Below are 16328 nucleotides of genomic sequence, written 5' to 3'. Positions count from 1 at the left end.
AAGTGGATTTAAGACGCGCAGGAAAAGGTGCACTTTAGGGGGGGGGATATCTCTATTAAAAATGCATTAATCTCTTCAGGACACAGGGCCAACAGGTACGACCTTATGTCCTGGTACTTAAGGACACAGGGCGTACCTGTATGCCCTGTGTATTTCCGATCACCGCCGCGCCAGGCACCTCAGCTAAATGCCCAGGCGGGTCCCGTGACCCCCCCATGTCGGAGATCGCCGCAAACCGCAGGTCAATTCAGACCTGTCGTTTGCGGCTTTTATCTATTGTGGCGGCGGCGGGAAGTGCCATTGGGTCCCCATGGGGCTGTGTGGGGGACCCGAAGGCATGGAAGGCAGCGCGATGCCTTCCTGAGGCATCTGTGCTGCCTTCCGGTGACGAACCTGTGATATCCAGCCCCCTGGATCTCACAGGCCCCGGAATCTGTATGAGTAATACACAGTATTACTCATACAGCCAATGCATTCCAATACAGAAGTATTGGAATGCATTGTAAAGGATTAGACCCCCAAAAGTTCAAGTCCCAAAGTGGGACAAAATTTTTTTGTGAAGAAATAGTTGAAAAAATAAAGTTTTCCCACCCAAAAATTAAAAGTTTTAAGTAAAAATAAACAAAAACGTAATTTTCACCAAATAAAGTAAAAAAAAAAATTGGTAAAAAGTAGGGGGAAGGGAGAAAGTATACATATTAGGTATCGCCGCGTCCGTATCTACCGGCTCTATAACAATATCACATGATCTAACCCCTCAGATGAACACCGTAAATATTTTTTTAATAAAAACTGTGCTAAATAAACCATTTTTTGTCACCTTACAACACAAAAAGTGTAATAGCAAGTGATCAAAAATTCCCACGCACCCCAAAATAGTGCCAATAAAACATCTCATCCCACAAAAATCATACCCTACCCAAGGTAATCGCCCAAAAACTGAAAAAATTATGGCTCTCAGACTATGGAAACACTAAAACATGATATTTTCTTTGATTCAAAAATGAAATCAGTGTAAAACTTACATAAATAAAAAAAAAGTATATATATTAGGTATCACCGCGTCCGTGACAACCTGTTCTATAAAAATACCACATGATCTAACCTGTCAGATAAATGTTGTAAATAACAAAAAATAAAAACGGTGCCAAAACAGCTATTTCTTGTTTTCTTGCCTCACAAAAAGTGTAATGTAGAGCAACCAAAAATCATATGTACCCTAAACTAGTACCAACAAAAACTTCCACCCTATCCATTGTTTATAAAATGGGGTCACTTTTATGGAGTTTCTACTCTGGGGGTGCATCAGGGGGGCTTCAAATGGCACATGGTGTCAAAAAAACCAGTCCAGCAAAATCTGCCTTCCAAAAACCATATGGTATTCCTTTCCTTCTGCGCCCTGCCGTGTGCCCGTACAGTAGTTTACGACCACATATGATGTGTTTCTGTAAACTACAGTATCTGGGCAATAAATTTTGAGTTTTGTTTGGCTGTTAACTCTTGTTTTGTTACTAGAAAAAATGGATTAAAATGGAAAATTTGCCCCCAAAATTTAAATTCTGAAATGTCATCTCCATTTGCCAATAACTCTTGTGGAACACCTAAAGGGTTAACGACGTATGTAAAATAAGTTTTGAATACCTTGAGGGGTGTAGTTTCTTAGATGGCGTACATTTATGGAGTTTCTACTTTAGGGTTGCATCAGGGGGGCTTCAAATGGGACATGATGTAAAAAAAACAGTCCAGCAAAATCTGCCTTTCAAAAACCGTATGGCATTCCTTTCCTTCTGCACCCTGCCGTGTGCCCGTACAGTAGTTTACAACCACATATGGGGTGTTTCTGTAAACTACAGAATCAGGGCCATAAATATTGAGTTTTGTTTGGCTGTTAACCCTTGCTTTGTAAAAGTAAAAAAAATATTAAAATGGAAAATCTGCCAAAAAAGGGAAATTTTTAAATTGTATTTCTATTTTCCATTTATTCTTGTGGAACACCTAAAGGTTAAAAAAGTTAGTAAAATCAGTTTTGAATACCTTGAGGGGTGTAGTTTCTTAGATGGGGTTACTTTTATGGAGTTTCTACTCTAGGGCTGCATCAGGGGGGCTTCAAATGGGTGTAGTTTCTAGAATGGGGTCATTTTTTGCGTGTTTTCTATTATGTAAGCCTCGCAAAGTGACTTCAGACCTGAACTGGTCCCTAAAAATTGGGTTTTTGAAAATTTCTGAAAAATATCAAGATTTGCTTCTAAACTTCTAAGCCTTGTAACATCCCCAAAAAATAAAATATTATTCACAAAATAATCCAAACATGAAGTAGACATATGGGGACTGTAAAGTAATAACTATTTTTGGAGGTATTACTATGTATTATAGAAGTAGAGAAATTGAAACTTGGAAATGTGCAATTTATTTATTTTTTTGCCAAATTTGGTATTAAATAAAAATGAATTTTTTTAACTTCATTTTACCAGTGTCATGAAGTACAATATGTGATGATAAAACAATCTCAGAATGGCCTGGATAAGTCAAAGCATTTTAAAGTTATCACCACTTAAAGTGACACTGGTCAGATTTGCAAAAAATGGCCTGGTCCTTAAGGTGACATAAGGCTGTGTCCTTAAGGAGTTAATATAGTACATTACAAAAAGTATTATTAGGGAATTAAGGACATTTTAGGCTACTTTCACACTAGCGTTCGATCGGATCCGTTCTGAATGGATCCGATCATAATAATGCAGACGGAGGCTCCGTTCAGAACGGATCCGTCTGCATTATTTTAGCATATAACAGCTAAGTGTGAAAATAGCCTCGTACGGATCCGTCTAGACTTTCAATGTAAAGTCAATGGGGGACGGATCCGCCTGAAGATTGAGCCATATTGTGGCATCTTCAAACGGATCCGTCCCCATTGACTTACATTGTAAGTCTGGACGGATCCGCACGGATCCGCACGCCTCCGCACGGCCAGGCGGACACCCGAACGCTGCAAGCAGCGTTCAGCTGTCCGCCTGTCCGTGCGGAGGCGAGCGGAGCGGAGGCTGAACGCCGCCAGACTGATGCAGTCTGAGCGGATCCGCTCCATTCAGACTGCATCAGGGCTGGACGGCTGCGTTCGGGTCCGCTCGTGAGCCCCTTCAAACGGAGCTCACGAGCGGACCGACGAACGCTAGTGTGAAAGTAGCCTTACCAAAACATTAAATAAAAGTTTAGTTACTCTTTAACCTACAAGGCCCTGCCCCATATGTGCCTGATTACATTTCCTCACTTAACGGCAGCTACCACCCTATGTGTAACTTCTGCTCTGCCCACAACCTTCACAACTCTCTAACGTCTCACATAGTCAGTTTTTCTCCTTTAAAAATTATCAAAGTTTGTATAGTTGGGGAAAATATTGTATCCATGTGAACCTCGTTGTTGTTTTGTCCCTCCTACCACATGTAAATCAACAGTCTTTTACCCTCTGGTCCTTTAAAGAAACTGCTAAAATTCTCCAATTTTGACTAAAGTTTCCTTCAAGTAATTATGTCTTCCTAGTGGAAAACTACCACATATCACTCTAACCGCATATCTGTATTTAACTGAGGGTACTGTATATCCTGAATTGGATACATTTTTGAGAGGTACCAATTGGTGCCTAACCACAAAGGAGACAGAATGCATAGGAACGTAAAAAAAAATGGACAGGCAGTATATGTACAGTATTGCATTGACTTTATAAAATAATATTTTTTGTGGCCTTTTGTATTTTGATTTAGTAAATGAGATTCCTGTCTATGATTTAACGATTCATCTACATATCATGCCATGTTTACTTTTACCATGCATAGATCTTCTCTTCAGAAGTATCTGCGTTGCAAAATATATGAAGCAACGGATTTTTCTGTGAGTATATATCTTATTTTATTAGCATGTTTAGATTCATTGTTATAAATGTTATATATTGAGTACTTTATTCATAATTCTTAAAAATTCAATCTACGAGTATTTGCAATTGCAGCTATATCGCTTTTCATTTGGCTTATAATAAATTGAGGGTAAATGATACTAATAAAACATTCTTAGAAAATACAGTGGATCATCAGCTGAAAAGCTAATACTAAGTGATAACCAACATGGCCGCACTTCTTGTCACTTTTTGCAAAAAAAGTACTGTGGAAATATCCCCAGTGGAAATAAAACGTAACTGCCAAAATTCCCATTAATTAGCATACAGCTTTTTTGGCTTACTGAAAATACTTTAATAAAATATTACTTTATTATAAATATATTCCCAAATACCTTCATTAGTTATAATGGCTTGTTTTGTCTAGGAAGCAATCATCAGGGGAAATAAAATGGGCACTGTCCTATTAGTACATACAAAACCTGTCCTAATCACACAGTAGGAGAAGTTACTCCACAACACTGATCTAAAAAGCTGCCTCATCCTCCTTTCCTACTTGTCAGGGATTACGATCCTAAATACAGACTGGTATGAACTTTAGCTTAATCTCTGTAGGAATGGAGTTTATGAGGAGATATGAAGTACAGAGAGGAGGGTGGGGGCGAGGCTAATGAGCAGCAGCACTTATATGCAGTCTCAATTGCCACAGCCCCACATTACCACAGTCCATCTTCTCTGTACTTCATGTCTCCTCATGAACTCCATTCCTACAGTGACTCAGCTGAAAATCAGAGAGCAGAGAGGAGGATGAGAAAGCTCTTTAGCTCAGTATTGTGACGTAACTTGCCCTTCTGTATGATTAGGACAGGTTTTATGTGTACTAATAGGATGGCGGCAATTTTATTTCTCCTAATGATTGCTCCCCAGACAAAACGAGCCATTATAACTAATGAAAGCTATATATAATACAGACAATCAGATGAGCAATATTGATCTTAAATTAGCAGGGATATTGGAGGCAGTTAAAACAACTAACCAATCATTAAGTACTAGAGTTGAGCGAACACCTGGATGTTCGGGTTCGAGAAGTTCGGCCGAACTTCCCGAAAATGTTCGGGTTCGGGATCCGAACCCGATCCGAACTTCGTCCCGAACCCGAACCCCATTGAAGTCAATGGGGACCCGAACTTTTCGGCACTAAAAAGGCTGTAAAACAGCCCAGGAAAGGGCTAGAGGGCTGCAAAAGGCAGCAACATGTAGGTAAATCCCCTGCAAACAAATGTGGATAGGGAAATGAATTAAAATTAAAATTAAATAAATAAAAATTAACCAAAATCAATTGGAGAGAGGTCCCATAGCAGAGAATATGGCTTCCCGTCACCCACCACTGGAACAGTCCATTCTCAGATATTTAGGCCCCGGAACCCAGGCAGAGGAGAGAGGTCCCGTAACAGACAATCTGGCTTCATGTCAGCAGAGAATCAGTCTGCATGTCATAGCAGAAAATGAGGCTTCACGTCAGCCACCACTGCAACAGTCCATTGGCATATATTTAGGCCCAGCACCCAGGCAGAGGAGAGAGGTCCCGTAACAGACAATCTGGCTTCATGTCAGCAGAGAATCAGTCTTCATGTCATAGCAGAGAATCAGGCTTCACGTCAGCCACCACTGCAACAGTCCATTGGCATATATTTAGGCCCAGCACCCAGGCAGAGGAGAGAGGTCCCGTAACAAACAATCTGGCTTCATGTCAGCAGAGAATTAGTCTGCATGTCATAGCAGAGAATGAGGCTTCACGTCACCCACCACTGTAAGAGTCCATTTTCATAAGTTTAGGCCCAGCACCCAGGCAGAGGAGAGAGGTCCCGTAACAGAGGATCTGGCTTCATGTCAGCAGAGAATCAGTCTTCATGTCATAGCAGAGAATCAGGCTTCACGTCAGCCACCACTGTAAGAGTCCATTTTCATAAGTTTAGGCCCAGCACCCAGGCAGAGGAGAGAGGTCCCGTAACAGACAATCTGGCTTCATGTCAGCAGAGAATTAGTCTGCATGTCATAGCAGAGAATGAGGCTTCACGTCACCCACCACTGCAACAGTCCATTGGCATATATTTAGGCCCAGCACCCAGGAAGAGGAGAGAGGTCCCGTAACAGACAATCTGGCTTCATGTCAGCAGAGAATCAGTCTGCATGTCATAGCAGAGAATGAGGCTTCACGTCAGCCACCACTGCAACAGTCCATTGGCATATATTTAGGCCCAGCACCCAGGCAGGCGAGAGAGATCCCGTAACAGACAATCTGGCTTCATGTCAGCAGAGAATCAGTCTTCATGTCATAGCAGAGAATCAGGCTTCACGTCAGCCACCACTGCAACAGTCCATTGGCATATATTTAGGCCCAGCACCCAGGCAGAGGAGAGAGGTCCCGTAACAAACAATCTGGCTTCATGTCAGCAGAGAATTAGTCTGCATGTCATAGCAGAGAATGAGGCTTCACGTCACCCACCGCTGTAAGAGTCCATTTTCATAAGTTTAGGCCCAGCACCCAGGCAGAGGAGAGAGGTCCCGTAACAGAGGATCTGGCTTCATGTCAGCAGAGAATCAGTCTTCATGTCATAGCAGAGAATCAGGCTTCACGTCAGCCACCACTGTAAGAGTCCATTTTCATAAGTTTAGGCCCAGCACCCAGGCAGAGGAGAGAGGTCCCGTAACAGACAATCTGGCTTCATGTCAGCAGAGAATTAGTCTGCATGTCATAGCAGAGAATGAGGCTTCACGTCACCCACCACTGCAACAGTCCATTGGCATATATTTAGGCCCAGCACCCAGGCAGAGGAGAGAGGTCCCGTAACAGAGGATCTGGCTTCATGTCAGCAGAGAATCAGTCTTCATGTCATAGCAGAGAATCAGGCTTCACGTCAGCCACCACTGTAAGAGTCCATTTTCATAAGTTTAGGCCCAGCACCCAGGCAGAGGAGAGAGGTCCCGTAACAGACAATCTGGCTTCATGTCAGCAGAGAATTAGTCTGCATGTCATAGCAGAGAATGAGGCTTCACGTCACCCACCACTGCAACAGTCCATTGGCATATATTTAGGCCCAGCACCCAGGCAGAGGAGAGAGGTCCCGTAACAGACAATCTGGCTTCATGTCAGCAGAGAATCAGTCTGCATGTCATAGCAGAGAATGAGGCTTCACGTCAGCCACCACTGCAACAGTCCATTGGCATATATTTAGGCCCAGCACCGAGGCAGAGGAGAGAGGTCCCGTAACAGACAATCTGGCTTCATGTCAGCTGAGAATCAGTCTTCATGTCATAGCAGAGAATCAGGCTTCACGTCAGCCACCACTGCAACAGTCCATTGGCATATATTTAGGCCCAGCACCCAGGCAGAGGAGAGAGGTCCCGTAACAGACAATCAGGCTTCACGTCACCCAACATTGGAACAGTCCATTGGCATATATTTAGGCCCCGGCACCCAGACAGAGGAGAGGTTCATTCAACTTTGGGTAGCCTCGCAATATAATGGTAAAATGAAAATAAAAATAGGATTGAATGAGGAAGTGCCCTGGAGTCCAATAATATATGGTTAAGGGGAGGTAGTTAATGTCTAATCTGGACAAGGGACGGACAGATCCTGTGGGATCCATGCCTGGTTCATTTTTATGAACGTCAGCTTGTCCACATTGGCTGTAGACAGGCGGCTGCGTTTGTCTGTAATGACGCCCCCTGCCGTGCTGAATACACGTTCAGACAAAACGCTGGCCGCTGGGCAGGCCAGCACCTCCAAGGCATAAAAGGCTAGCTCTGGCCACGTGGACAATTTAGAGACCCAGAAGTTGAATGGGGCCGAACCATCAGTCAGTACGTGGAGGGGTGTGCACATGTACTGTTCCACCATGTTAGTGAAATGTTGCCTCCTGCTAACACGTTGCGTATCAGGTGGTGGTGCAGTTAGCTGTGGCGTGTTGACAAAAGTTTTCCACATCTCTGCCATGCTAACCCTGCCCTCAAAGGAGCTGGCATTGACACAGCTGCCTTGGCGACCTCTTGCTCCTCCTCTGCCTTGGCCTTGGGCTTCCACTTGTTCCCCTGTGACATTTGGGAATGCTCTCAGTAGCGCGTCTACCAACGTGCGCTTGTACTCGCGCATCTTCCTATCACGCTCCAGTGCAGGAAGTAAGGTGGGCGCATTGTCTGATATAGCAGAAACCACTAAATTATGAAATTGCTAAATTGGGAATTGTATTTCAACCCAGAACAAAAAATGTGCTTTGACAGACACTAAATAACTTTCCCAGCCACAACAGGACAGCGGTAACGAGAGATTTAGCGGGATAAATTTGAGGCCTAGTATTTAGGCGCTGGGTGACCGGTATGGATTTACTAACAGAATTGGACTTGGAAATGCACAGTAGCGTGTGTGTGAAGTTATTCTGAATGACCCTATGTGCACCTTGAATATTATATACCCTTTTAGGGATAGATTTCAAATAGCTCTGATATAGCAGAAACCACTAAATTATGAAATTGCTAAATTGGGAATTGTATTTCAACCCAGAACAAAAAATGTGCTTTGACGGACACTAAATAACTTTCCCAGCCACAACAGGACAGCGGTAACGAGAGATTTAGCGGGATATAAATTTGAGGCCTAGTATTTAGGCGCTGGGTGACCGGTATGGATTTAGTGACAGAATTAGACTGGGATATGGCCAAAAAATAACCACACTATTGCTGGTTAAATGCACTTGGTGTGACAGCTTGACCAACCACACTACTGAGGGTTAAATGCACTTGGTGACGGGCGCAGCTTGCCCCTGATGTAGTATATGGCCAAAAAATGAACAGACTATTGCTGGTTAAATGCACTTGGTGTCACAGCTTGACCAACCACACTACTGAGGGTTAAATGCACTTGGTGACGGGCGCAGCTTGCCCCTAATGTAGTATATGGCCAAAAAATGAACAGACTATTGCTGGTTAAATGCACTTGGTGTGATAGCTTGACCAACCACACTACTGAGGGTTAAATGCACTTGGTGACGGGCGCAGCTTTCCCCTGATGTAGTATATGGCCAAAAAATAAACAGACTATTGCTGGTTAAATGCACTTGGTGTGACAGCTTCACCCTGATGTAGGCTTTAGCCAAAAAACAACCACACCATTGAGGGTTAAATGCACTTGCTCGCAGCTTGTGCTGGCGCACCACAAGACACAAAATGGCCGCCGATCACCCCAGAAAAATGTGACTGACAAACGGTCTGGGCAGCCTAAAAACAGTGAGCAATTGAGGATCAGCAGCTCAATGATCCACAGCTGCAGATCGATCAGTTAATCAAGTCCTTTGGAGGAGTTAATCTGCCTAATCTCGCCCTACTGTCGCAGCCGCAACCTCTCCCTACGCTAATCAGAGCAGAGTGATGGGCGGCGCTATGTGACTCCAGCTTAAATAGAGGCTGGGTCACATGGTGCTCTGGCCAATCACAGCCATGCCAATAGTAGGCATGGCTGTGATGGCCTCTTGGGGCAAGTAGTATGACGCTTGTTGATTGGCTGCTTTGCAGCCTTTCAAAAAGCGCCAAGAAAGCGTCACAAAAGCGCCAAGAAAGCGACGAACACCGAACCCGAACTTTTACGAAAATGTCCGGGTTCGGGTCCGTGTCACGGACACCCCAAAATTCGGTACGAACCCGAACTATACAGTTCGAGTTCGCTCATCCCTATTAAGTACCCTGACAACTACGGTGGCAGTTGTGCAGACTGACATCTTGGTAATCCGAGATCAGACAACGTAATCGCCGTAGAAGTAGCTCCAACACATACAGTGGAGAGAGCACACCACATTCCAATAAGAAAATTACCACCAGGGTCAGCACCAAGACCACTGTTAATCAAAATGATTTCCTCAAGAGACCGGGATGACATCCTTAGGTGGAAAAGAGAGATACAAACGGTGAAATATAATGACGCCAATATAGAGATATACCCGGACTTTTCTAAAGTTACGCAAGATAAAAGAAGAGAATATAAAGATGTAAAGAAGAGACTGATACAAGCCCAACTAAAATACTCTATGATGTACCCAGCGAAACTATGGGTTATCTACAAAGAAACAGTTCAATTCTTCTCTAACCCAAGTGATGCAGCTGATTGGATGGACTCTAAGGGCATTAAATAATCTACTCGCAATAATACAGGGGGGAGCCGGGGGGGGGGGTCGACGGAGGGGGGGATAGCCTATAGTTAGTGACCCATGAGTCACACTCAGCGACTCGCAGGTCAGCACGGGAGTAGGGGTAGGGGGGGCTTTTTCCGCGGGGAACTGTCAAGGTATTGAGGGTGTGTGGTTGGGGGTGCCCCTGCCCTTCCGCCCAGCGCTGTGTTAAATTTAAGAAAGGGGGGAAAAAAAAAAAAAAGTCAAGAGTATTGACATGGAACATTCACGGTTTTGCAGATAAAATTAAGAGGTGTGCGGTGTTTGATTTAGTTTCTAGACATTTACCAGCCATAGTGGCCTTGTTAGAAACACACCTATCAGGTGAAAAAGTGGCAGCACTTGGCGGAAGGAGATGGGCCTCTCACGAATACCACTCCTGTTATTCCACATACTCACGTGGAATTAGCGTTTACGTTCACAGACAGGTAGACTATGACCCAATAGAACAGCTAATTGATCAAGAGGGTCTGTATATTTTTCTGCATTGTCATTGGCAGGGTCAAAGGAGTATTATTGCCTTAATATATATATTCCACCCCCTTTCACAACAACTGTGTTATGTAAACTGATGGATTATATTTCAGCATGAGAGGAGTGCCCGGTGCTGGTGATGGGCAATTTCAACTCGGTCATGGACATTAAAATAGATAGGATATCCACCATAACTAATTATGAACAAAACTCCATCTCAAGTACTTTACTATTTAGAATGTGTAAAGAAATGGCATTGGTTGATATATGGCGATCTCTCTATGAAAATAAGCAAGTATTTTCTTGCTTTAGTAATACATATAGGTCCATGTCGCTAGTTGATCTGGCCCTCGCCAGCCCCGTGCTCATCAACAGAGTAAAAAAAAATTATGAAAGTAACGGTATTTCCGACCACTCCCTGGTTATGGTAATATTGGATAGCCATAACAAACCAAACAAAAATAGAATTTTTAAACTTAACCCCCACTGGATGACATTAATAAGGGATGTGGATAAGATTAATGAAGAAATAAAGTTCTTCTGGAGCGACAATATTAACTCAACACACATTCACATGGTTTGGGATTCGCTTAAGGCATACCTTCGAGGTTTATATTCACACCAAATTTGCTCAAAATTGCTCAAACTCAAAAAGAAATAGAAGGTACGCTCAATCAGATACTGAATGAGATTACTCAGGTAAACACCCAAGAAAAACAACTTCAATTAAAAAAAGTGCGAGACGAATATAAACAATATCTATATAAAAAAAGCACAGAATAAAATGTTCTTCTCGGGGCTGAGGACCTTTAGTCCGGCAAACCAAGTAGATTGTTATCCACAATAATAAAAAATCAAAAGGGGAGTAATAATATCATGGGAATTAGGACAGAGGCAGGAAACATTTTACGAGACCCTGATGATATCCTAGGGGAATTCACTCGATATTTTTCCATGCTATACCAGGCTGGGCCCATAGATCAGGGAGGAAAAATAGATCAATACCTAGACAACATTAATATTCCGGAATGTGACAAACAAGACATTGATTGGCTGAATAGACCGATCCAACTGACCGAGTTACAAACCACGCTGAAAACCATCAAGGGCAATACGTCCCCAGGGTTGGATGGTTTCCCATTCGAAGTATACCAAAAACATGAGGGAATTATCCTCACCCAAATGTTGGAAGTATTAAATCAATCATGGACATTGGGCTCTCTACCCCCATCATGGATGGAAGCAACCAAATTGGAATATTATACGAAGCTGAATATAATCCCAATAATAGATAAAGTTAAGAAAAAAATAAGAACATGGTTAAAACTTCCCCTGTCACAAATTAACCGTATAGCCCTTATAAAAATGACATTACTACCAATGCTATTATATGTACTTAATGCAAGCCCAATAACGATAGAAGATATGTTTTTTAATAAACTAGAGACCCTTTTCAATGAATTAATATGGGGGCGCAAACGGGTTAGAATTAAAATAAAATACCTGTATAAAGAAGAGGGTGGAATCTCTGTCCCTTTCCTAAAAGGATATTACGTGGCTGCACAGTTGAGATGGTGTGTGAGGAATCGAAAGAATAAATGTATAAGGCTTATTTTTGGGGAGTACTGTAGACCTTGGGAGGATCTTTTTTACCGTACATCCTCAAAACTGGCCCCATTGAGAAGAAAACAACAACAAACCCGTTTAGTAGAATGCTTGGGTATATTTGGCAACAAGTTAGACTTATGGTTGGAGTATCCCAAGCGGTTCAGTACACCCCCTTGTAGGGGAATGCACACTTATCACAAGTTAGGCAACTGGGTGATGTCGAATACTGGGAAAAACATGGGATTCACTTAATTGCACAAGTTTTTTATAAAGGACAGATTAAGCCTTTAAACAAAATCCTTTCTGACACTACATTAGGATTCATGGATAAATTCCCATATGAACAGCTACGACACGCCATATACTACATGAAAAACAAGAACTATTTAAATATTGTATGGAACACTTTTCTAGACTTCTGTCATGACATGACATTAAACACTTCAGCTATATCGCACATCTATGCAAAGTTAAAATATGAATACACAAAATCGATCACATTTAGAGGTGAGGCTAAATGGGAAAAAGATCTGCAGAATGTGGAACCCATTTCGTGGAACATTGTTTACAGAACTATTAAAAGGTCTACGGTCTCCCCCGCCCATAAGTGGATTCTTCTAACAATTATACACTGTCTCTATTACACACAAGTATTATTGCATACTATCTATAAAGACAGAGAACAGAACTGTTATAAATGTAACAAAGACAGAGGAGATTATAAACACCTGTTGTGGGAATGCCCAGGGATAAAAGATTACTGGATCAAAATATTTCGGAAACTGCAGAATAGCTCCCCTATGAAATATGAAGCACGTATTGACTATGCGATTCTTAGTAATCTCCCAGAGACAGATAATGGATAGAGGGTATGAATAGGGTAAAGCAGTATGAACACAGTTTGGCACAAACAGCCGGAAAGAAAGTAGCCTGGCTGCGGATATGGGGTAATTGGAAATCATAACACTAGGTGTGATGACAGTAGGACAGGGGTGGGAGGGTAAAAAAATAAGAGGGAGACTTAGTATAAGATGAGACTATGTTGTATTATACTGTTTTTGATATCTAATTGGAAGATTGTAGATTTCTATCTTTTTTTTAAAAAAAAGAAAGCTATATATAAAATATATTTATAATAAAGTAATAGAAACATAGAATGTGTCGGCAGATAAGAACCATTTGGCCGATCTAGTCTGCCCAATATACTGAATACTATGAATAGCCCCTGGCCCTATCTTATATGAAGGATGGCCTTATGCCTATCCCATGCATGCCTAAACTCCTTCACTGTATTCGCAGCTACCACTTCTGCAGGAAGGCTATTCCATGCATCCACTACTCTCTCAGTAAAGTAATACTTCCTGATATTACTTTTAAACCTTTAACCCTCTAATTTTAAACTATGTCCTCTTGTAGCAGTTTTTCTTCTTTTAACTATTCTCTCCTCTTTTATCGTGTTGATTCCCTTTATGTATTTAAAAGTTTCTATCATATCCCCTCTGTCTCGTCTTTCTTCCAAGCTATACATGTTAAGGTCTTTTAATTTTTCCTGGTAAGTTTTACCCTGCAATCCATGTACTAGTTTAATAGCTCTTCTCTGAACTCTCTCCAAAGTATCAATATCCTTCTGGAGATATGGTCTCCGGTACTGAGCACAATACTCCAAATGAGGTCTCACTAGTGCTCTGTAGAGCGGCATGAGCACCTCCCTCTTTCTACTGGTAATTCCTCTCCCTATACATCCAAGCATTCTGATAGCATTTCCTACTTCTCTATGACATTGTCTGCCTACCTTTAAGTCTTCTGAAATAATGACTCCTAAATCCCTTTCTCAGATATTGAGGTTAGGACTGTATCCCTGATTTTATATTCTCTTGCACTTATCAACATTACATTTTAGTTGCCAGATTTTTGACCATTCCTCTAGTTTTCCTAAATCCGTTTTCATTTGGTGTATCCCTCCAGGATCATCAACCCTGTTAAAAATCTTTGTGTCATTAGCAAAAAGACACACCTTACCATCGAGGCCTTCTGCAATTTCGCTGATAAAGATATTAAACTATATGAGTCCCAGAACAGATCCCTGAGGTACCCCACTGGTAACAAGACCATGGTCTGAATATACTCCATTGACTACAACCCTCTGTTGTCTGTCCCTCAGCCACTGCCTAATCCATTCAACAATATGGGAGTCCAAGCCCAAAGACTGCAATTTATTGATAAGCCTTCTATGTGGGACAGTATCAAAAGCCTTACTAAAGTCTAGATAAGCAATGTCTACTGCACCTCCGCCATCAATAAGATTAGTTTAACATGATCTCCCTGAAGTAAACCCATGCTGTTTTTCATCTTTAAATCCATGGGATTTTAGATGTTCCACAATCCTCTCCTTAAGTATGGTTTCCATTAATTTCCCCACTATTGATGTCAGGCTTACTGGCCTATAGTTGCCCGATTCCTCCCTACTACCTTTCTTGTGAATGGGCACATTTGCTAATTTCCAATCTTCTGGGATAACTCCTGTTGCCAGTGATTGGTTAAATAAATCTGTTAATGGTTTTGCTAGTTCACCGCTGAGCTCTTTTAAAAGCTTTGGGTGTATCCCATCGGGCCCCTGTGACCTATTTGTATTTAGACAGCTGACTTAGAACCTCTTCCTCTGTAAAGACACATGCATCAAAAGATTCATTAGTCTTCTTTCCTAACTGAGGTCCTTTTCCTTCATTTTCCTTTGTAAAAACTGAACAGAAGTATTCATTGAGGCAGTCAGCTAGTTCTTTATCTTCTTCCATATACCTTCCTTCTTTTGTTTTTAATTTTGTAATTCCTTGTTTTAGTTTCCTTTTTTCATTTATGTATCTGAAGAATGCCTTATCGCCTTTTTTCCCTGACTGAGCTCATTTCTCTTCTGCCTGTGCTTTACAAGCTCTTATAACTTGTTTGGCCTCTCTCTGCCTAATCTTATAAATTTGCCTGTCATCCTCGTTTAGTTTTTTTTTTTATAATTCCTAAATGCTATCTTTTTTTTTAAATGTTTTTGGCCACTCCTGCTACCACAGTGGTCTCTTCCTTTTTTTGCTTTTACCGACAAGCCTAATTCAATTTTCTGTTGCCTTCAATAGTGCCAATTTTAAGTAATCCCATTTCTCCTGGACTCCAATGAAACTGTTCCAATCTGATAGGGACTCGTATACCACTAATCTAATTTTAGAAAAGTCAGTTTTTCGAAAATCTAAAACTTCTGTTTTTGTGTGGTGTGACTCAGTCACTGTAATTATAGTAAACCACACTGACTAGTGATCACTCGATCCCAAGCTTTCCCCTACAGTAATATCAGATACCAAATTCCCATTTGTGAATACTAAATCTAAAATGGCCTCCTTCCGGGTTGGCTCCTCAACTACTTGCTGTAGAGATAATCCCAGTAGGGAATTTAGAATATCTGTACTCCTGGCAGAACTAGCTATTTTGGTTTTCCAGTTTACATCAGGAAGATTGAAGTCTCCCATAATGATAACTTCCCCCTTCAATGTAATTTTAGCTATTTCCTCAACTAGTAGATCTAATTCTTTGACTTGGCTAGGTGGTCTATATATCACACCTACACGAGTTACCTTATGATTATCAAGCTGAAAAGTAACCCAAACTGACTCTAAATTGTTCTCGCTAACTTGTATCAAATTAGATTTTTGCCTTCTCTGTCTTTTCTGTATAGAGAGAACCCTGGTATTGTTATATCCCAGTCATTACTCCCATTGAACCACGTCTCAGTAACAGCCACCAAATCTATATTCTCAGATGCCATTATAGTCTCAAGTTCATTGATCTTATTACCTAAACTGCGAGCATTTGTAGACAAGAATCTGAGCTTGTCATTTCTTAACCTTTGTGCTACTGGCATCTTCTGGCATTGTTCCAGGGGGCAGTTGGACTGCTGGATTATCACTCTTTTGCCCCCCTTTCCTAGTTTAAATGCTCCTTAGTAAATACTTGGAACTGTTCACCGAGGAAATTCGTTCCCTTGAGAGAAAGATGCAAACCATCTTTCTTGTACAGTTCTTTTCCATTCCAACAAGAGCTAACATGAGACACAAAGCCAAACTCTTGGTTCAGATACCATTCATCAAGCCATACATTGAATTCCT

At 41.7% G+C, this 16328-nt stretch overlaps 1 protein-coding gene across 2 annotated transcripts in view; it reads left to right on the top strand.

Moving 5' to 3' along the window:
* Window positions 1-16328, top strand: part of LOC122925685 — a 129937-nt gene that overhangs the window by 95044 nt on the left and 18565 nt on the right. For both annotated transcript variants that reach the window (XM_044277032.1, XM_044277031.1), the window contains one exon: window positions 3828-3882. In XM_044277032.1, the coding sequence (XP_044132967.1) occupies window positions 3828-3882 (55 nt within the window). The remainder of the gene's footprint in view (window positions 1-3827; window positions 3883-16328) is intronic.

Source organism: Bufo gargarizans, chromosome 2 (assembly GCF_014858855.1).
Source record: "Bufo gargarizans isolate SCDJY-AF-19 chromosome 2, ASM1485885v1, whole genome shotgun sequence".
Taxonomy (NCBI): Eukaryota; Metazoa; Chordata; class Amphibia; order Anura; family Bufonidae; genus Bufo; species Bufo gargarizans.
The sequence above is the reverse complement of the archived record's forward strand: the minus strand, read 5'-3'. Positions and strand labels throughout refer to the sequence as shown.